The sequence below is a fragment of the Elephantulus edwardii genome, unplaced genomic scaffold (genome assembly GCF_000299155.1).
Source record: "Elephantulus edwardii isolate Elephantulus edwardi_28Jun2011 unplaced genomic scaffold, EleEdw1.0 scaffold00004, whole genome shotgun sequence".
Lineage (NCBI taxonomy): Eukaryota > Metazoa > Chordata > Mammalia > Macroscelidea > Macroscelididae > Elephantulus > Elephantulus edwardii.
In genome coordinates this window covers 7,122,927-7,146,028 of record NW_006399754.1, presented here as the reverse complement: position 1 = coordinate 7,146,028, position 23,102 = coordinate 7,122,927, and the positions used below count along the sequence as shown (strand labels likewise).

General features: G+C 42.7%; 1 protein-coding gene across 1 annotated transcript in view; it reads right to left on the bottom strand.

Annotated features, from left to right (window-relative positions):
- LHFP (lipoma HMGIC fusion partner) overlaps nucleotides 1–22,839 on the bottom strand; it is a 265,268-nt gene extending 242,429 nt beyond the window's left edge. Inside the window, exon 1 of the mRNA XM_006879529.1 lies at nucleotides 22,455–22,839. Within this exon, the coding sequence (XP_006879591.1) occupies nucleotides 22,455–22,839 (385 nt within the window). The remainder of the gene's footprint in view (nucleotides 1–22,454) is intronic.
- Nucleotides 22,840–23,102: the final 263 nt, after the last annotated feature.

Here is a 23,102-nt window from a genome sequence, read left to right as displayed (position 1 = left end):
TACACCCACAAAAAATAATAAAATTAAATTTTAAAAAATTTTTTTAAAAAAAGAATGAAGCCTTCACGACCTGCTTCCAAAAATCAGCCTCTGAAAACTCCACCGAGCTCAGTTCTACTTTGATGTGTGTGGGTTCTCCATGAACCACAGTCCAATCAACAGCAACTGGGTTGTCACTGGGAAATTCTTAATTTTTTTTTATAAGGTGGCCCTATAGTTTCATTTTATCTACCCAAAGTCCCACAAATTGCTACTGCTTTAGGGGTAAAAATATTATTACCATATTGTCCGTTCCTGCTAGATAACAAGATGGAAATCATTTGTTCATTCATTCTTTCATCTAATAACTCTTGGGTAAGACCCACTATGCACTAACCTATGTGCTACAGATACAAGAGACTGGAGTAAAGTGAATATATCCCCTGTCCTCATGGAGCTGAATAAGATGGTAACATTTAAGTAAAAAAAATATTTTAAGTACTATATTAACCTTCAAAGTGTGAACAAAAATTTCATATGGCAGCCGAAGTGATATATTCTTAAACTGAATATATATATATATATATATATATGCGCATATATGTACATATAAGGAACTTTATTGTTCTTCAAAAGTTCCACCCCATTCCCTCCACCATGCCACATCCTCCAAGCAAAACTTAAGGACAAATACTTGGAAGGACCATTGCAATTCACAGTTTCAGGCCCTCCTTGCAATGAATCTGGACTAGCATTTTAGGAATAAACACAAGTGCTACCAAGCACAAATTAAAGAGATGTAGTTCAATGAGCAAATACTCAAGAGTTCCACTCGTCAGAAGGATCACACTCTAACCACCTCCATGGGCAGATGCCCTATTAGATGCAGTCAGTCGTCTGGTCTACCAGAAGCAGTCGATCATGGTTGGCTGTAATGGATATCACAATACCAATATTAACTGCTGGTCCATGGTGGCCTTCAGACACATTCAATATTGACACCCCAACTTCCTGATACCTGAAATCAAACTGTTTGGTAACATGGAAGCAAGAATGTCATGGCAGCTTGCCAGAAGATACTTGTTATCCTTTAATAAAATCTCAAGTGAAAGGAAGAATTTCTAAGTACATTTGCTATCTCTAAAGTACACACTGACAGCATGTTTCAACCCATAACTCTGACAACTTTTCTTTTTTCCTTTTCAGGTGAAGAGAAACCACGTTCAGTTTTATTTCAAGCAAACAACTGCATCAATCATCATGGAGAAACAGGACAAAAGAATCCTGCTAAACACACCAGACAAAAATTATTAAGCAGCATGAATAGCTGCAAGCTACATTTTAACCATTGACTATTTCAGTGCTGTCTGTCAGTATAAATGCAAACAAAATAGGAACAGGAAACAGAAGGTCATCTTTGAAGCTGACAAGAAATACTAAGATTTCAATAGACATTTCTTTCAAGTAGGGGGGGTTATTGGCATCTAAAACTAAAAATTCTACATAAGTTGCATTTTGCTGTGAAGCATAAGGGTATTGGACACATGAAGTGATCCAGATAAAAAAAAAGGGGGCCGCAAATTAACAGCATAAAATAGAGAAGACGGGCCAAAGATCTCCTGGGTCCCAAATTACGACCATACCTCAGAAAAATCATAAATTGTCTAACTCCAGCACAAGGGCATGTTGGCATTACTGTGGTCTCTGGAGTGGACTTTAGTCTAATTCATAAAGCCACTTACTTGTCAATTTCGCTGTTACTATAAAAGGTGGTTTGCTTTTCCTATACATGTACTAGGCATGGAGGTATCATCGTTTCAGCTCCTGACTCCAAAGGGCATATGTCAAACAACTCACACCACGTAATTAGTCTGATAGCCACGATCTTTTCTGCTTTATAGTGTCCATCCATCACGGTTTCCACAGTTCCAAAACTTTTGGGGAGGAAACTCTTTCTCCTAGATAGTCACCCGGAGATTTGAACCTCAGACCTTTCTGTTAGCCAACATATTGTGAATTATGCCACCAGGGCTCCTCCAATTAGTCTGACAGTATAGTATCTCATAATAAACCTAATCCTGCCACTTACCAAAGATGCGACCTTGGTCATGCTGTCAGGGTGTGGAGAGTTTCAGTTTACTCATTTAGAAAACTAAAACTAATAATATCCAACTTCTTGATTAAAAAGTCACAGTAAAGAGTCCTATATGGAGTAGGGAGAAATTCTCAAAATCCTAACACTGGCTAGGCTTCTCTGGGTGCTCGAGATTGGTGGCACCTCTGCGGGTGTGGCTTTTAGTTACCTTTAAAGCCTGAAAATGAACTTAACCCCTCTGGCTTCAGCCTCATAGACGAACCTATAAGGTGAACAGCAGCACCAGAGAGGTGCACACTCCACACATCAACCGTACAAAACCAACAGGACAGGGTAAGCCCAAGGGTGAAGCTCTGAAGTAGGACAATAAAAAGATGAGTGGAAACAAGAAATTCGAGAAGGGTGCTATTACAATGTGAGGACTGTAATTATTGTCATAAAATAAAATGTGTATGAATGGTTGAATGGAAAAAAATTCATATGCTCTGGAAACTTTCCCTCCACTCTTAAAAAAAAAAGTCTATCAGTTTAAAGACTAAGGTGTGCCTTCTTCAAGCTTTTACAGTCACTGCTATGCACTGAGAGCTGGACATTAAACAAGGCTGGCAGGAGAAAAGGATGCATTTGAGTTGTGGTGCTGAGGAAGAGTCTTGAACAGACCATGAAAACAGATATGTCTTGGAGAAGGTGTAACCAGAGCGCTCTTTGGAGGCAAGGATGATGAAGCTTTGTCTCACATACTTTTGGACACATTGTGGTGGTGGTTGTTGTTGTGCTATTGTTAGGTGCGACTCATAGACACCCTATGAACAAAAGACCTAAACGTTGTGCCATCCTCACACTTCCTGACACGCTAGAACCCCTTGTGGCAGTCACTGGGTCAATCCACCTGAGGGTCTCAAGTATTTTCTTTCTCTTAAAACACACATATTACCATTTTTTTTAAATTACATCCACCATCAAAGATATGCTTTACTTTTTATTTAGTACAATTCTACCAAGGATCGCCAAACCCTGTGCATTGACTCCAAGGGCTGCAATATCCCCTAGTGAGGGTCATTCCGAGGAGATAAAAGAGATGGCCTGGCTTTCTAGCATGATGCTGGAGTTTGACCTGGATTGAAAACCACCACTACCTTTCTAAGAAAAAAACCTACCAATCAAAGCAATAAATGTATAAACTCCTTGGAGCTCCAGTTCTATTCTCTACTGGCTGCTTTTGATTCCCGCAGCATCTAGGACAGGATCAAACAAAATCATAGCAAGATGTAAGGATTAAACAAGGAAATGTGGATGACCATGTTTTGTACATAACAGAATCCTATATAAAGGCAAGGGAGCTCTGATAACCCAGTGGGTAGGAAGTTGCACTACTGACCCAAAGGTGGACAGTTCGAATCTACCAGCTACTTCAAGTGAGAGAGGTGGGCAATCTGCTGTTACGTGATTCACAGCCTCCAAAAACCTGCTGGAGGGTGAACCATGAGTCAGTCATGGCAATGAGGTGACTGAGGTTTTATAAACGTAAGTCATCACCATCGCCACCATCACAACCAGTAATTACACAGATCTTTTCCCCAGGCATTTCCATCTAGTCCCTGGTATAAGAGCAGCTCCGTAATAACTGCTTCCTGATAGCTGATAACGGAGCTCTGTGGTTACTCAAAAAGGGCAAAGGCAAAAAATATTCAGACAGACAATAATCAGTCTGTTAACACTGGGATATGAGTCAGGAAAGCAAAGAAGTTTAAGAAAAGGCCTCAAAGAAGCCATGGATCATATATTATTTGGCAGGTAATACAATATACCATGAGCAAGATAACCTGTACTGTGACTGCTGGCTTTGCTTCTGGCCTCCTACCCCAAATCAAGCCGCTGGTGTTGAGTCAATTCTGACTCAGGGCAGCTCTCCATCTGGTTTCCTAACCAAAAGAACTTTTTTCACAGATCTTGTTGTGCTGTGATTTGAGTGAAAGTTCTCAAAACGGATTTGTTTTCTATTCAATCATTGACACACATTTTGTTTTATTACAATATTCACAATGTAACACACTCTTCCCACTTTCTTCCTGTGAGTCCCCTTTCCATTATTCCTTCCATCCTACCGCTTTCTGCCTTCCAAGCTGTATCCCTGGACAAACGCGACCGCTGTGGCCTCATGTGACTGATGTCTGTAAGGAGTGAGTGTCTCCTTGGTGCTACCGTGTTGTTATGTGTTGTCGAGTCACCTGTGACTAAGAGCGACTGTATGTACAACAGGTTAGAACCCTGCTCTATCCTGTGCTAACCTTATTGTCTCTGACACACTTACCCCCATGACCCTAGTCACTGAATCAATCCATCCTCTACCCTCCCAAGCATGATGTCCCTCTCCAAGGACTGGCTCCTCCTTGCAACATGCCCAAAGTATGTCACACAAAGCTTCAGAATCCTTGACTCTAAGGTGGAGACTGATTTCACCCTCTCTAGAATGAACCTGTTGTCTTAGCAGCCTATGGTATATTCAATACTCTTCTCCAGCACCATAGCTCAAAGGCATCAATTCTCCTATCCCATCATTGTCCAGCTCTCTGATGCATAGCAAGTAACTGAGAAGACTATGGCCTGCATCAGGCACACCTTAGTTTCCATATTGTCATCGCGGCTCTTCAGTACTCTGGAGAGGTCCCCCAGAGCAGATCTTCCCAATGCAATTCGTCTTTTGATGCATTATTTTTTTTTTCATCTTCCTTTTTCAGTGTCTACACCCTGTATGTACATGAGGTGAGTAGAAATGCCATAAGAACTTAATTTTTGTTCCTTATTTTATTCCCAATACTTAGCACATCACCTAGCATGAAACAGGATTCAATAAGTATCTGCCTTTATTAGACATGTCGAGCTCAAACAAGGAACTCTGATGGCCTAATCCAGAGGGAGACGTGCTGTTAATCCAAATATGCTACCTCTCTGGCAGTTCAAATCCATCAGAGGCTCAGAGAAAATAAGTCGGGCAATATCCTCTTCTGTGAGTCACAGCCCTGGAAACCCTCTGGAGGGTCATCCGGCAGTCGGTTCCCACTCGATGGTAATGAGCTTTTTAGTTTACAGTTGCAACAATGGACTGAAACATGCAGCATCAGGAGGAAAGCACAGGCAGCATTTCATTCTGTTAAACATAAGCTCACCACGAATCAAAGCTAACTTCTGGTTTTCATTTCCATTCTTCAACTGGCGCATCATTTGGATAAATCTGTATTCACCTTTGCCTTTTTTTTTCTTTTTTTTATTGGTGTGCATATAATTATTCACATACATTGTGTTTCATTCATGTACACTGTGTTTTATATAATCTTTCATATATATTTTATACAATTAATTACAATTGATCTATGCCTATTATAAAGGAACTCTGGTGCCCTAATTGTAAGAAGCTGTGCTGCAATCCCAAAGGCATGCAGTTCAAATCCACCAGCTGCTCTTCATGAGAAGGATGGACAACCTCCTCTGATGTGATTTACTGTCTCTGAAAATCTGCTGAAGAGTCAGCTATGAGTCAGTTCAGACTCAATATCACAAACAAAACATGCCTATTATCATCCTGTCTTTTCAAGTCCCTATTAAATATTTCCTATTCCTTCACAGCAACCAACAAAAACTCTGAACACTGTGACTGACGTATATTAACTACTGTTTAAATTGCACAAGCTATCAGGAATTATATCGCTGTTGTTGTTATGTGCCATCAGGTCTGAATTAACTCATAGCTGACTTGCCAAGAGGTTTTCAGAGGCAAAAAAATCACACAGGTGGCGAGTGCCTATCTTTCACTCATGGAGCAGCTGGTGGATTTGAACCCTTACGGTGCCAGCAAGTTGTCTCCTATGCATAGCAACTCTGTGTACCATAGAATGAAGCCCTAGGCAGTCCCAGACTACAATGCTGCACGTCACCATCGTGTCTTTTATTGGAAATACACTTTAGTTTGCCAGGACAACTTAGAAACACGAACTTCCCAACCATCCAGTGATTTCTTTACTATTAGCATTTTCACTTACTTAATGAGGAAATGGGCTGGGTGGCATTAACTTGGCCACAAAGCTGATGAGTGACAGAACTTGACACCATCTGTCCAGGTCCAGTAGATTTTACCCACAACACGCTGCTGAAGAATGTAAATAAACGAATAACAAGACAGCACTATAGACTTCAGTAATAAAAGGTAAAAAAAAAAAATTCAAGGATTAACATTTCATTTTACTTACAATCTCCTGAAAACACATTTCTTCCTGGAATCTGACTGCATGTGAAATTCTGAAGCCTCCCCCTTAACGAAATGTTTGCCTCTTCTGCTGTAAACACTGCTACGAAGACAATCTGCCAACAAGGAAAGTCTAACAACCTAAACAGGGCAAACACAGAGAAACCAAAACTTGCCCCTCAAATGCTATTTTCTACGCCCTTCAAATAGCATGAGATTCAGATTTCCAAATCTGCCCTGACCGGACAGACAGTAAAATGGCCCCACACAAAGCTCAACGGTCTGAACTCACACGGAGTCAAAGGTCCCTAACAAGGTGGCATGCAGGGAAGAGGAGCCCACCACTGTGGAACTTAATGAGACCGTCGGAGCAACGGGGCACGGCAGCCAAACTGAATTTTAAACGGTGCCGACCAGAAGGCTAAAATCAGGACAGCCACCGTGGGTAGATGAGATAAATGAGTTTCCACCAGGCGATCCAAACAGAATGTCATCTTTAAGCATGAGACCAAAAAATGGTTACCACATTCCTCCTTGACACCTCTGCTTTTGCACTCCCTGGCCATTTCCAGACTCAAGTTGTCCTTAGTTCAAGCTTTGCCTTTGTGGAGTGAAGATCAAAGAGAGTACTTTTTCCCCCCCTCCTCTATCTTGAATCTTATTCCAATACAGTTCCAGAATCTATTCTGACAAAGCTCAAAGTTCTGCATGATCCTGGTCCAGCAGTGGTTCAGCAGTTGGCAGTGTGTGCTGTTCTCTGTGCACTGGGGCACATTCGCTCTATCCAGAAGGAGGGGAGAACTGATGACCAAGCAGAGAGCGTTGGCATCTGACTCTTCAATAAGCACGATCAATGGTAAAGCAAAATGTCATGGTTTAAGAATTATGTCTGTTAGGTCCAAATGAAGTAACACTCGCTTATGTGAAGATTTCCAGAAGCGCACTGTTTTTCCCACTCCATCCAAGACTCAATGTAGGCAGCAGTAGCAGGGCACCGACTTGTTCTTCCAATCTCAGAAGGCTAGCCTGGGTGTCGTGTCTTCTATTCATTCCCTAATAACGTCTATGTATCTTTTGCATTTCATCAACCCCCTCGGTGCTCCTGAGAGGCCGAGGCCGTGAGACTTCCTCTCATATATCTGGTCAGACTGTCAGGTGGGATTAGTCCTCAGAAAAAGGCATTGTGTGGAAAGGTGAAGGATCAGAGAAAAGAGAAGGCTGCCTTCCAGGAGAGGGACTGATACAGTGACTGTGACAATGGGCTTGAGTATTATCGGGACACTGTGAGGACGGCACAGGGTAGGGCAGGGTTCAGATCTGATGCTCGCAGAGTTGCTCTGAGTGACTTGGGGCTCCTGACAACAACATATGTCTTTTATTTCCTTCACTTTTACATGCTCCCAATGGAGACGGACCAACAGTTGTTGGCCTTTGATGGCCAATCACAAGCTTTAAAGACTCCAATCACTTTTTTACCCAAGGAGAATAGAGAACACTGTTAAGTCAAGTGAACTTGATGTTCCTTAAGACCAGGGCCATGAGTCCTCAGACACAGCAACTCATTGTGTCAAAGCGTTCAGTGACAGCTTGACCTTCATGGGAGACCTAAAGAGTAAACAAGGAAATGAAGGCAAAAGCCAACTCCAGACAGTAGGTCAGAGGGAGAAGACTGTGACTCAGTGAGCATGGGGCTACTGGGACTGACCACTGACAAATGGCAGAGCATTACATAAAGCAGGGATGTCCTCGATGGCCAAGGTTCAGGAGAGAGGAAGCCCCAGACTCCGCAGCTGGTGTGTTCAGTGTGGTAGAAGAAGACCTGCCTACAGCCTGCTTCATGTGAGCAGCCCCTACGATCCTGCGGGCATCAGCCAAAGAACACGTGACTCTTCTAAAAACCAGCTGCTGACAAGGGTCCTCTGATTTACATGTGTCAGCAGAATTGGGCTTCACAGAGCTGTCACTGGCTGATTTTTGTAGAAGTACATCTCCAGGCCTTTCTTCCAAAGTGCCACAGGCTGAACTCAAACCTCCAATTTTTTTCAGTTATCAAACACTACACCATTTACATTATGCAAGGATTCCACTTTCCACTCTAGAATGCTTCAAAGGCGAGCGCTCCTCACCTCCAAAGATCCTGTGTCTATTTCCACACCTCCAGCTATAAGGGGCTCTCAACTGCTTTAGCAGGTCTGGGTGTTCGCCACATCAGTCCTAACCCCTCCTGGCTAGTGGACTCCACAGTTTCCAAGCCAGTTTGACCCACAGCCACTCACACATTTCAGAAAAGTACGAAATTCTTAGTAGAGAACATACCAGGGACCATCACACTCTGGCACTGTTTTCTCTATTTTAAACCTTTGTACCCTCATCTTGTCTCATATACACCAGATAATCCTTTCCGTTTACTTTCTGTGATGACTTGACCATCCCTTGTCTGAAGACCCTGTAATCTTCATCTTGCAGGCCCACCTCTACTAGAGGTTCCACTGCGCAGACCTCTGTAGACAGAGCGTCATCCGCTCCCTCTGCTGCCACCGTGTTCTCAACCTCAGACAGTCACACATTAACATCTGTGCTTATCACGTGCTGATCATAAATCCAGCCAGAGTTCATCCAGAGACACAGAAACCATCCTGGTCATTGCAAGGCTGACATCTGGGGGTGGGGGTGGGGGGAGTGAAAACAAAACTGGTTGCACGGAGAATACATTGCTTTTCTGTGTCACTGAGTTGAGACCTACTCATAGTTGATCCTCCAGTGAGCTTTCAGAGTACATCACACAGGAGGAGATCAGCCGTCTTTCTCCCTTGGAGCAACTGGTGGATTCGAACCACTTGCCTTTGGGTTGGTGGTGCAACTCCTTACCACAAAGTCACCACAGTAATGCTGCTGTTGTTGTTAGGAGCCACTGAGTCTCCCACAACTCACAGCAACACTATCAACAAGAGATGTGAACACTGGCTTATCCTGTGGCCCCTCATCATCTCTGATGTACGTGAGCTCACTGTAACAGTCACTACGTCAATCCCTTTAGTTGAGGGTCTTCCTCTCTTTCGCTGATCCTCCCTTTTTCACCATGATGTCTTTTTCCAAGGACGCACGTTGTTGTCAAGTATGGATTATGCCTCACAAAAATTCCCGCAACTAAGCCAATAAGAAACATAATGAAAAATGAAGAAGAGTGAAGTTGTCAAGGATTGTGTTTCCTAGCAGGCAACACGCGGTTCCCATGCAAGCAGCAGTCAAAACAATCAAACGTCAAGCTGCACTGAGCAGATCTGCTGCAATGGCCCACGTCGTTGAACTGTGGTGCTGACTGCCCAAAGCAGCAATCAACCTGTCTTGGGAAAAGCTCTGCCAGAGGGCTCCTGAGAAGCAAGGATGAGGAGACTTGATCTCGCATCTATTGGGCATGTTACCAGCCAGCGCCACTTCCTTCCTGAACAGGGACAACACGCATGGCATGTCAGCAAGAGAGGAAGGCCCTAACGGAAGTGGACTGGCACAGGGACTGCAAAAATAGGTCAGCACAGGAGAGTCAGTACAGGCGGTGCAGGACGACGCAGGGGTCTGCTCTGATAGACACAGTGAGGCAAAGCGGACTTGACAGCATCCAACAACGACCTTCTACAGGGACACCAGTGACCAGAACATTGCTTCAAAGGTCTTCCATCAACAGCGCTCTTAGATCTCATCTTTGAAATACCCTTGTGAGATACAGAGCAAGGTCACATCTTGTAGGTACAAGTGTCATTAATAAAGAATTAAAAATGCATTATACATCAAGTATTAATTGAATTTAAAAAAGGCATCATTTGCCATGTGAGGCACTGCATGGCTTGAAGAAAAATATAAATCACGGTTCCTACTCTGTTAGAAGAGACACAAGAAAAACATGATGGTAAAGCGATGGTTTCTCTTTTTTGTGATGTTGCTGGATTTATACATGTTTTAGCACCTCAGGCTATGTATTGTTCCCTAACTGAAAACATGAAACAGAGGATACATTCGCATTTCAGATCTAGATTTTATGTCAACCTCGTTAAGGACCTCGTTAAGCTTCTGTTGACACAGAATTTGAGCTTTTTGACTTCTAAGAGCAAATCACCACTGACTAGCTGGAACCAACCACTCTATAGGAAGGAGAGAAGGTAACAAGGCTTCCCAGAGGCTCTTTCACATTGTCATCCAGTCAGAAGTGACAAACAGCTAACCTTTTAGAGGACTGATGTCATTGTTTGCCATGGAACTGGAACTGACTCGCAGCAGACCCTCAAATGGGTTTCCCGAGGCCATAAATCTCACCAGAGCAGCTGGTGGATTTGAACCATGTGCCTTTGGGATTGTGAAACAGCTTTTTAACACTAGGCCCCCAGAAGATTTTTAGAAGTTGTAAACTGCATGCGAGAATGGTTACCCATGATAGACAGTGTTTGGTGGAGCTTCCCTATCAAAACAAGCTTGGAAGCAGGGGTGGCATCCACTTCCACAATAGCTTGCTTCTGGAAACCCTATGAACCTGATGAGAGGACGAAAGTTATACAGGAGGTGTCCAGGACTTTTTATTCATAGGGTCGCTATGAGTCACCTGCTACTCGATGGCACTTAACAACACCACCACCACCACCAGCAGAGAGACAGGGCGAGAGAGAGTGAGCACACAGGCGGCCTAGCGGACAGAAGGCCATGCTCCGAAGCCAAAGGTGGGTGACTCTACTCCGTGGTCCTCGTATCTGCCTTTAACTGTTTTTGGTGAAACATTCTTCTAGGTCATGTAACCCTGGCATGTCCACTTGCTGTACAGAGGTAACTCATGGTCGCTGTGAAGCCAAACACAGTGACACTGATGAGTTAAATGTGAGAATGGTTACCCATGGTGGACAGTGTTTGGTGGCGCTCCCCGATTAAAACAAGCTTGGAAGCAGGAGTGGCATCCACTTCCATAATAGCTTGTCTCTGGAAACCCTATGAACCTGGAGAAAGGATGAAAGTTATACAGGTGTCCAGGACTTTCGTTCGTAGGGTCGCTATGACTCACCTGCAACTCGACTACACTTAACAATAACAACAAACTACACGGGAAGAGATGACTCAGCTCTCTCCTAAGGAGCAGCTGGTGGATTCAAACCTCCTGCCTTTGGGTTGGCAGTGCAACCTACTAGGCCACCGGAGGTCCCTTCCAGTAACTAGTCAGCAATATCAATGCACAAGAACCAGGGGAAGTGGACTCTCACTCCATTATCCTTGAAAAAATGCACCTTCAAATATCCCTGAGAACGCCGGAACTCCTTGGCTAGTTGCTTTACAACACTATTTTATTGATCCAGACTGACAAAATAGAACACTATCTTTTATTTTAAAAGCAGACACAAATAGCTAGGATTTGCTATTTTATAATTAACTCATCTGGAAGAAATATTCTCTTTAGCCTCAACAAAGTAGTCTTTAAAAGGCTTTTAACAATGGGAGACTCACACTTTGGCCAGCCCTTGATAATGAAAAATTCTAATTCTTCTGTTAAAGAATTTGTAAAAGACAGTAAATTTGCATCGGTCAAATGCTCAGTCTCTCCCCAAAGGCTTTTCCACTTCATAGCACATTATTAACATTAACCTGTGAGGCATTTTTGAGAACTGGCCAGTCGATGCGATATGAAAATACTACAAGTATTCTGGCATACTACAAACACAACTAATAACAAAACAGACAATAAATACAGTCATCTATGGTGAGAGATTGGAAGCAGGAGTGGCATCCACTTCCTAAAAAACCTGCCTCTGGAAATTCTATGAACATTGATAAATGTCGATAGTTGTAGAGAGGCTTCAGGCCTTTTGCTCATAGGGTCGTTATGAGTCATGTTCAACTCGAAGGCAATCAACAACAACAACAATGGTAAGAGTCACATTATTCTTAGCAGTCAGAAATTCTGAATTCTACACGCAGGGCAGATTTTTCACTAATACTTTAAAAATAGGATTATACCATTTACAGATCAACCAATAACCAACAGAGTCAACAGAAAACTTCTCTAAAACCCAGTGTTCTCATCTGTAAAAAAAGATTCAATTACCTGCATCACTAGGGTGGAATGAGAATTGACTATGTTCTACAAATCTCTAGTCCCTTTAGGGGACTGAGGCCAAATAAATTCGGGAAATACTTAATAGTCCATCTCCCAGGACACTGGCGGGAGACACAATCAAATGAGGCTCTAGGAAAGTCTCCTGTAATAAGATCTACTTAACTTTTAACAATCAAGTCATCCTCAAATCTACTTGGTCCCTAAACTGGTTTGGTTTTACCCTCTTAACAACTTCTGGTAAACTCAGGACACTTGAAATAATACCTTAGGAAAACACCAGATCCATTTTAATAGTATTCAATCATAAAAGGTCTGAATTTAATGCTTTTCACCTTTCTGATTATAACCTACATACACATTGAGACAGTCTTGCCAAATGTGAGTTAGGTAGAATGTTTGTTGTGACAGTTTATAACAATCACAATTCTGTATATTGTACGAATGTTATTCATTTTCTAATACCACATAGAATTATGTAAAGATCTGGAGTATGTGCTTCCAGAATATTTTTTTATATGTAACAGTGGCTATGAATTCACATTCCTCAGATGGCTTCCTATGTGACTACTAACAACATGTTTCCATAGGACAGCAAAACAACGGGCGATCTGTACATTAGAACTAAGTGAGGGTAACTAACCCACCCTAACCCTGGCTTCAGCAATGGCTGTATTAGCAGATGGTAATAAAGAGGAGTAAGTTACACATCAAATGACTCTGCAAGAAAGATTAACCTGCAAAAAGTAATTGGAGACATGGACCACAATAAAAAAAAATAATAATCCTAGTGGGAAAGAATCATGGTTAGCAATATGATAGACTCCAACACAACTGGATAATGCCATATAACTCACCATCTTAAAAATCACTACCATCATTATTCATCTTTAGTTCTGTGACACAATCTTGAGTGAAAACAAGTAACTAAAAGTGAGCAGAAAACTAGAAGCATTTAGTTGAAAACAAAGGGTCTCACACTGTCACCAAACATGAACCAGAAACATCGCAAGGCTGCAGGGTGAAGGAGGCAAACCAGCTCTAGGTATGAGTGGAGTCATCAACAGTAGTTGCAATACTATCAGCGAACCCTGTACAACCTCAGAGGGCCCGACATCAAATCAAGATCAGATCAAGGCTGAACCCTCTGAGCTGAGACATAACTCCAAGTCTGTCAACGACGCTGACACCAGCTTTCCCTCACAACACAAGCTCTCCTTCTGGATGCGATAATCCTTTTAAATGGCCACACAGAACTCAAAGCCCACATTTACAGGTAAGCGGTTAATTAAGGAGCCAGGGGTAACCCAGGGACCAGGATGAACAGGCTACAACTCAGCGTCAAGGTCAGGGAGTGCACAACAAAGTCTCCCTCAGTGAAGGAACAGTACTCCTGGGTCCCCGTAACCGTGGAGATCTCCTCTTGCTCTTTGAAGACAATGTCTGGCACCTGGCACCACTGACCAGGAGGCAAGTGTCAGCAGGCAAAGAATGCAACAGATAACTAACATTTCCTTAACAACACTCTTAAAAGGAGAAGTGTTCTTTATGTACAGAAAGACAACCAAAGAAAGACCTGTTAGGCTGGAGCCACTACCCTCTTCGCCCAGGACAATTCTGAATACCTGTCTATCAAGTTCATATCTTCTAACTCTTGCATTTTTTGCTTCTCTACCCTCAACGTATAACTGAGCATCATGTGCTTCCTTTAACATAACAGGACCTTTTGGCCTTGTGTCAAAAGGGATTTTTCTTTCTCAATGAGTTGTTGTTGTTGTTGTATACCATGGGGTGAGAACTGACTCACAGCTCACCCTCCAGTGGGTTTTCAGAGGCAGTCAATCACACAAGGAGACTGACTGTCCATCTTTCTTCCAGCTGGTGGATTTGAACTGTGTGCCTCTGGATTGGCAGTGCAACTCCTTACCACTGAGGACATTCTTTTAAACGTCAACTGAACCACTGCTAGGTTTGCTCTCAATCACAGACTTTCTTCTATTTTCCTATTTCCTTCCTCTTTATACATTTCCCTTGAGATGGCTCAGATCAGAAGAGCAGGGTTCAGCTAAGGCAGGCATCACACGCCAGGAACACACCTTAAATGAATGTCCCCTGAGGCATGCCTCTTAAAAACCTAACCTCTGCTAAGTACTTTAAGGTGTCATGTAAGTGTGGCTTTCTAGAGGGCCACCAGCTTAAAGGGGCACGTTCCACGATGACCAAACACCTAACCAGACAGATGTCCCCTTTAATGAAAGCTTAAAGCACAAAGATGCCGTGTTAGAGGTCAGCTGCTCTGCCCACTGAGCTGCATAATATTTCCTTCCCTGAAAAGAACTCCACCTCTCCTTTTCCTTCCCCAACGGTACTAAATAAACACAGTTCTTTCTCATGCTCTGAACCCAGCCTGTCAACATCTCTTCAGAACCCTGTTTTACTGAGATAGATTTGGGACTCCTATTTCCAATAAGCATTCCCTGCTTCCTATAAGCCAGCATGTATGAGAAAGCTTTTGCTTTTTCTACTCCAGCCCATCTCCAAGATTGGTCCTCCTGGCAGCAGAACCAAAGGCAGTTACCTTTTTCCGGTAACAAAGTCCCTGTGGGCCTCTTGCTCTCTTCAATGCTACGGCCCTTGACCCTCATTACAGCTCTTTGAGCCTTGCATCCTTTCTCTCTGCTGCTTTTCGCTAAACAAGCCTCTGTGGACACTGGCCATTTATATACTCAACTCCTTATCAACAGACCCGTAATGTGGACTGTCTAGTGACCAATCCCTGTAGGGTGAATACCGATGGCAGAGAAGGGGGCAGCCGGGACTAGAAAAATGTATCAAAACCAAGCTGTTTACAGCTTACCAAAGGAATGTTCATCAATTCGGCAAAAGTAGCAAACTCCACAGAGTAGAAAACTGTTGTTCTTGCCCAGGGCCATCCAGTGGACTACAATTCAGCAACCCTATGAACAAGACATCGGAAAGCGGCCATATCCTGCACCATACTCATGACCTCCGACTGTCAGAGTCGCTGTGTCCATTCATTCACACGTAATGTTCTCTCTTTCACTGACCTCTCTACCTTTGCCATCAGGATAACCTTCTCCAAGGACTGGCCCCTCCTGACAAAATGTCCAAAACATGTGAAACAAAGTTCTGCCATCTGACCTCCAAGGAGCATTCAGGTTGCATCTCTTCCAAGATAGAACTGTTTATTGTTTTAGGATTCCATTGGATAGCCAATACACTTCCCCAGCACCACAGCTCAAAGGCACTGATTCTTCCTTATTGCTTAACCTTCAGATGCACAGGGAGTCACTGAAAATACCACAGCTTGGATTGGGCACACCTTAACTGTTAAACTAACGCCCACAGCTTGGATTGGGCACACCTTAGCTGTTAAACTAACGCTGTTGCTCTCTGATATTTTGGAGAGGTTCCTGATCACAGATTTTCCCAAGACAACACAGCTTTTGATTTCCTGACTGCTCCTGCCTGTGGTGTTGACTGTGGATCCTAGTAAAATGAAGTTGTTGCAGGGTGTTGAGAAATAATCTATAGTGAAGGCTGTTTGCGTCGATCTTCTGCAGCAAGTGCTTCAAGTCCTCTTCATTTTCTGCAAGGTTGTACTGTCTGCATAGCTTCTGAATCCTCCTCCAATCCTGACACCACATTCTTCGTCATATATTCTATACAAAGACCAAGAAGTAGTTGTTCAAACAGAACAAGGGAGCACTGCATGGTCTAAAATCAGGAAAAGTGTGTGTCAGGCTCTTATCTGTCTCCTTACCCGCTGAATGCATTGAGGGTAATCAGTAATAATAATGTAGCATTAAGAAGAGCAACAGGAACCCCAATTGCTCCAAAGTCAATATGGATTGCATTTCAATATTAAAAAACCAAAAGTTCTCACCACTGGACAACATCATGATGGAGGAAATACTGAAACAATCAATGACATCATCTTACACACCATCCACAATCAAGACACTTGATACCAGCAGTCAGATCAAGAGATGTAATCCATAAAAAAAAAATAAAAGAGAGAGATGTAATCCACTAGGAAAGTCTGTAGTCAGACACCCCCCCCCAAATTATTGAGAAGCAATGATTTTAGTTTGAGGACTAAGGTACACCTTATTCAGGCCATGGTAGTTTCAATCACTTGCTATTCTGCTGAGAGTTGGACAGTGAATAAGAATGACAGAAGAAGAACTGACACCTTTGAACTGTGATGTCAGAGAAGAGTATTAAGTACCCCACAGACTGTCAAAAGAACAAACAGATGTGTCTTGGAGAAGGTGCAGTCAGAGTGCTCCTTCGAGGCAATGATGGTAAAACTTCAGCTCACACAGTTTGGGCACACTGCCAAGGAGAGGACATTCACTGGAAAGGGACGCCATGCTTGGGAAGGTGGAGGGATAGCAGAAGAAAGGAAGACCCTCAACCACGTGGATCACACTGTGACTGTGGCAATGAGCTCGAGTGTGTCAGAGTCTACGAGGTGGTAAGGTTCAGGTCTGTTATCCACAGCCTCGTTCTGAGTTGTACTCAACCCAACAGCACCTAAAACCAACAACGACCTGCTCCGACTGGTACTCTTAGAGCCTGGACTTCCTAAAACTAGGCAATTTCTATTTTTTCCCACATTCCTAAAATTAGGCAATTTCTATTTTTTCCACATTTTATTAATGGTTTTTTAATGCAACATATATATTTTTACAGCATATTCTTTCCTATTAATTTTTTTCTGCATTCATTCATTATTGCACATTTTCCTCCCTGGCCACCCCTCTCCCCAGTTCATTTTTCTCTTTGAAAAGAAAAAAATTCTTTCATTGTTATACAACGTGCCCCCCCCCAAGTCCACAGTCCACTTTACTATGCATTTCTTCTTTTGTAATCTTGTCATTAAAACATTGGTACCAAGGAGCTCTGGTGGCCTAGTGGCAAGAAGATGCACTGCAATCCAAGAGGAACACTGTTCGAATCCACCAGATGTTCTGCTGGAGAAGGAGGGGTAATCTCCTCCTGGACCAGTCAGATCCAATTTGACGGTACACACACAAAAATAATAAAAGAAAACACACACACACACACACACACACACACACACACACATTGGTACCGAAAACTCACTATGCTCATTTATAGGCCAGGAAAAAAAAATTTTTTAATTCAGCTGTTGCTTAACAGCCAGCCTGGATGTGAAGGAACATATAGAGCGGCACATAAAATACGACAAATGGACTTCTGTGGAGTCAACCACCACTCATCATGACCCTAAAGCCCTGGGGAGGACTGCTCCTAGGGCTTCCAAGTCTGCAAAACTGCCCTAAAGCAGCGGGCCTCACCCTTCTCCTGACTGGTGGTTCTCAGGAGCAACTCAAGTTCGAGCCATTAACTTTTCGGTTAACAGCCAAGTGCTTGAACCGCTGTTCCATCAAGACACCATGAGCTGCAACAACTAAGACCCAAGAACTCCTGCAGCAGGATGAATGACAGATTAGGCAGCACACCACAGCGAGAGGACGCTGGACAGGCTTTGACTACATATGAAAGGACGCTCTCAGAAACCCTCCGTCCCCACTGTCCCAAGAAGTACGACACGTCCAATTAGTTGAGGAGCAGATCTTCTCTGACTGCTTGTATCAGAAGAGCAGGTAAGCTGGAAAGGCTTCTGCTGAAGGTACTTGGTTGATACTGAATAGCGTTATGAGACCATTTTAGACACACACACCCCCTGGCTACGTAAAAAGGGATCACTGTACAAGGTCCTGAACACGGTGACGAGAAATGTGGAACAAAACTAAAAAAACAAACAAACAAAAAAAAAACCCACACATAAAAAAGGTTAGGCTTAAAACTGGTTCCAGGACAGCCAAGAAAACAGATACGTCTCAGAGAGGGTGCAGCCGGAGTGCTCTTTGGAGGCAAGAATGGTGAGGCTTCGCCTAACATACTTTGGACATACTGCTAAGAGGTGCTATTCCTTGGAGAGGGACATGATGTTGGGAAGAGTGGAGGGCTGGAGGAAGACCCTCAACCAGGTGGATTGACAAGGTGACTGCTGCAATGGGCTCTTGTGTGTCAGAAAGTGTGAGGATGGCACAGGACAGGACTGGGTTCAGAGCCTTTGTTCATAGGGTCACTATGAGTGCACTTGACTCGACTCAGTGGAACCTAACAACAACAACCACCCGCAAGATTACACCCTTGTCATCTTACAATCCTGGAATAAAGCTCACCCGCATGACTCAAGTTTCAGCTAAATAAGAGACAGGCCTATAAAATTAACAACAATAGCAGGGAGATTTTCTGCATTAGAATAACCAACATAAAGTCAAAAGAGCATCATTTCCCCAAGGATAAAATCCTAAAGACAAGCAAAGGTATAACAGAAGGATTAATGGAAATGAGAATCACAGGGATAAAGTGGGTAAACTGTAATTACACTTTGGGTATTGTTACAATGCTGCTATAAAACAAAAAACTCATAAATAGTTGAAAATAACAAATTTACTTTGTAAATTTCACTACATTAACAAAAAGCACAAACCCCTCTCCTCTGTCATAGCACCATTACCAACAGGCATTTTAATTACATTTTAATTAGGTGATTTTTATTACATTTTATACTTTTTCCACAGGTTTTCTACATGCCTTTTATAAATTCAATGGGGGATGAAACACAACCCACACTGAGTTTTACAAATTATGACAAGACTATGACTTATTATTACATGAGATGGATATGGTGTTAAAATTTACATATACGGCTCTACAAAGAAAGTGGGCCAAGTCTTTTGATTCTTTGCGATTGTATTTCCACGAGATGGAAGATATCCATGACCAACAGTCCTCTCTTACGTTGTACTATCGGTTGCTGGGTGACACTGTAACCTCTAGCCAATCACAGCAGGAGGACTGGAAGTGAAGGCTGACACTGTGTCCTTTAACTTGTTCCAAGGTGCAGCGGGGGTTTCGTGCCTGCTGGTACACCATATGTGCAAACCCTTGGCTCCGCAGGCGGAGAGGGCAGGATGCCTCTGCTTTTTACCATTCTCTTGTTTCCTGTTGTTTTTGGAGCCACTCTAACGTTAGCTAAACATAACCCTTCTGGGCAAATCATTTTTAGGAAGAGTTTGGCCTCAGAGCAGAGAGTCCCATATGCTGACTACATTCCCAAAACACTGCAACCTATTGCATTTTATAACTCAGAGGTTTGGCATTTTGCAGCCTTTATGAAACCCAGATGCTTTATAAAACTTTCATAAAATTACTCACCACATAAGCCTGTGAGGGGGGGAACACCCAACACAAACAACTATTAACTAAATAGAAGGAACTTGTTTTAGAAATATTCCTGTCAACTTGTTATGTGTTGTGCTATCAGCTCAAAGGCTGGTGGTTCAAATCCACCAGCTTCTCTGCAGGAGATAGATGGACTGTCTCCTCTCACAATGATTTAGAGCCTTGACCGAAGGTTATTATAAATTAGAATCAACCTGACGGCAGGTTTTCATCTGTTAAATGGTAGAGAGAAATGGAAATTTTTACAAATACCATCTGTTTTTATAGTCTCAAAAATTCCAACTCATTACCTTTGGGTCAGAATCAACTCCTACTGAGTTGGTTTCTGAGGCTACAAACAGCACAGGAGGAGATTGTCCAAGTTTCTTTCAAAGACCTTGTCACAAAGCTGTGGTCTCTGAGTTAGCAAGATAACTCCCTCCGGATCATCAGAGCGTCCTTTTCCATATGATTAAGTCTTTAAGGCTAAACTTACTCTCAGCTTTGTTAACGGCATGTATTCACTTGTGCCCTCATAATGTTAGAAACAAAAGAAGCTTCTAGGATTTCGATGAAGAATTCTTTTTATCAGGTATGTTATGCAAAGGGAGAGACTATCATCTGTTAATAAAAACACCAAACAAAATGGGGGGGGGGGTTGGTCCTTTTAAAAAAATATAGACCTTCATCACTGGTCTTTCCCTGGGGATTTCTGTAGAGTAGAACGCTTAGTTCTATACACATCGAAAAAATCCATACCCAACTTAGAGTGGGGAGCATAAATCTTGCGAAACTCAAGCCCACTTCCTGTTGCCTGCCTTCATTGTACGTTTAAAAGCAATCAATAAAGATTTATCTCTCTGTATAAGCATTGTCCTGTTTCGCTGGCAAATATAGCAGTATCTAGTCTAAAAAGGAAGAAGCGAAGAAGTGGAAAGTAACATTTAGAGGAGAAAGTGGAAGTGCCGAAGTGGTAAACACACAAAGAGCAAGTTAATTCTTAGAGAAAAATTTTTATAAATACTTGTGGTGTTTATAAAAAATATCACAAGCACTAAAAATCTGTGGAATAGACAAGTTTACAAACTCAGGTCTTATATTCCAACTTTCAAAGACAATTGTAATGTGTTTCCTAAGAGTTTCACTGTATCTCTCAGCATGTACACAACTGCACCCAAAACTACCTACCCCACGGGGCCCAACACTGGAGTGATCAGGAGTGAACAGTCCCCAAAACTTCCTCCTGGTCAGAAAAAGAACCAAAGCCACAATGCAAAACCAGAAGGGAGGGAAACTGAATTGGCTACAGAAATCAAAGTCTATAGATACAATTCTATCTCTAGTTTGAAAATTTTTTTCATTTGCATTTGTAGCACAAGAAATTTCAAACTTAAAACATTATTTGAAAGTTTTGCATTTCATAACCTGAAATTCCCTCAAGAAAGTCTCCAATTTGAATAAACTCCCAAAAGTGAATACTCTTAATGTGTTTGGGGGAGGGTTCTTTTTTTCTGGATTTTTCCCCAGATCCTGAAAATTCTCACCAAATAGAAGAACAAAATATTACTTTGTAACAAAGTTGCAAATATCAGTTATTAGTCTCCTAGACCTGAGTCATCTCTTTTCTCTGTACTAATTTGTGGGACTCTAACTTTACAAATCAGACATATTTAGTCCGTTATTTTGAAGAATGGAGTGTGAAAAGCATAGTGGAAAAATACATATAGGCCAATTACAAGCATATATTTTGTCGTATAGACTCTCAACAACAAAATTAATACAATTATTAAAAACATATGACCAGAGATATGGAAGCAACACATGCTGTGTGCTGGAAGAGACCCAACTACAGTCAAACACCTGTGTTAATGAAACTCTCCAGTCCAGGTAGGACAAGCAGAAATCATCCATGAAATACCTTTTTTCTTCAGTTAATGCTGAACACTGTGACACTGATGTGTCAAATGTGATAATGGTTACCCACAGTGGACAGTGTTTGGTGGCGCTCCCCGATTAAAACAAGCTTGGAAGCAGGAGTGGCATCCTCTTCCACTTCTGTAATAGCCTGCCTCCAGAAACTCTCCAAAACGATGAAAGTTATACAAGTGTTCAGGTCTTAAGTTCACAGGGTCGCCAGGAGTCCCCTCAACAGACTGAGACTTAACAACAGCAACAACAACAATGCTCAGAAAGACATTAAGTCTTCACAAAATATCGAAGCCTACAGTTAGCTATCTTTGTGTCAGTTTGAGCTACAGTTATTAATATAAAATTAATCTCTAATTTTAAACAGTAATCACTTACTTAGAAACAGTTTAAGATTGAACAAGAATCTATTTTTACCTCCTTCAAAAGAATCAATGGCTTCCTATGACTATGTTTAATCAAAAACTTTTTTCTGCTTTTCAACAAAGTCAAAGGACCTGAGTATTCTGGTAAAGCTGCCTAGTGTTGGACAATAAAGCCCAAAAAGCCAGAAAATCCCATCTGTCTCTTCTCCTGTGGTACAATCTAGACATTACTGCCTCATTAGAAGTGGTGTGCTGAGGAAGGTCAATGATGCTCAGATCTCAGGATGTACAGAAACTAGTGCTGGAAGTTGGAAAGCAATTTCAGTCAACATCTTTTAACTCTGCCCATTTATCACCACAGGCACAGTTTCTCCAGTGCATTCCAAGTGTCAATTATGATAATCAAAGTAGACAAGTGAATCGTAATTTGCCATATTGATCTGGGATTCCAGTAAACAAGCTTAGCAAGTCACTTACCCCCCAGGAACTGAATTCCTCCAGCTACTCTTCCGACGGTCCTGGAGATGAGCTCAGACACACAGCAGCCCATGAGAGCGGTCAAGGCCACCAGGAGCAGGAGGCCACAGCCCAGGCCGGTCACTATGGTACAGATCCTCCACTCGGTGCTGGGGATACCTTGGAAGGAGGCGTAGCGCCCACACTCCTCCACCATGACCATCATCTGCCGGCTCTCATCGTGGACAGGATAGGAGCACCTCCGGAAAGTGCCGAAGGACACAGGCTTGCCCAGCTGTGATCCCCAGAGCCAGTAAGGCATGAAGAAGCCCACGCAGGAGGTGGCAGCACAAAGAAAGGAGAGCAGCGCCCAGATCACTCCGGTACAAGTCAGGCTGGACGCCATGCTTCAGCAGATGCAGCAACAGCGTCCAGAGTAAATGCAGGAGGCAGTGAAGGTACGAAACTAGCCAGGCTCTTCTGTTAACCCACACTTCCAAGGTACCACAGGAGGGTCTCGAAATAGAATGGATCTCCAGTTCTACTTCACGTCAACTGCTTTTCCTCTGTAGTAAATGAGATGGTCCCTGGTGAAAACAACAGGAAAGGTTAAAAATCAAATGCATCAGAGAAGTGTGACGTCCAGTCAGTAGGTCTAGAGCCCACTGC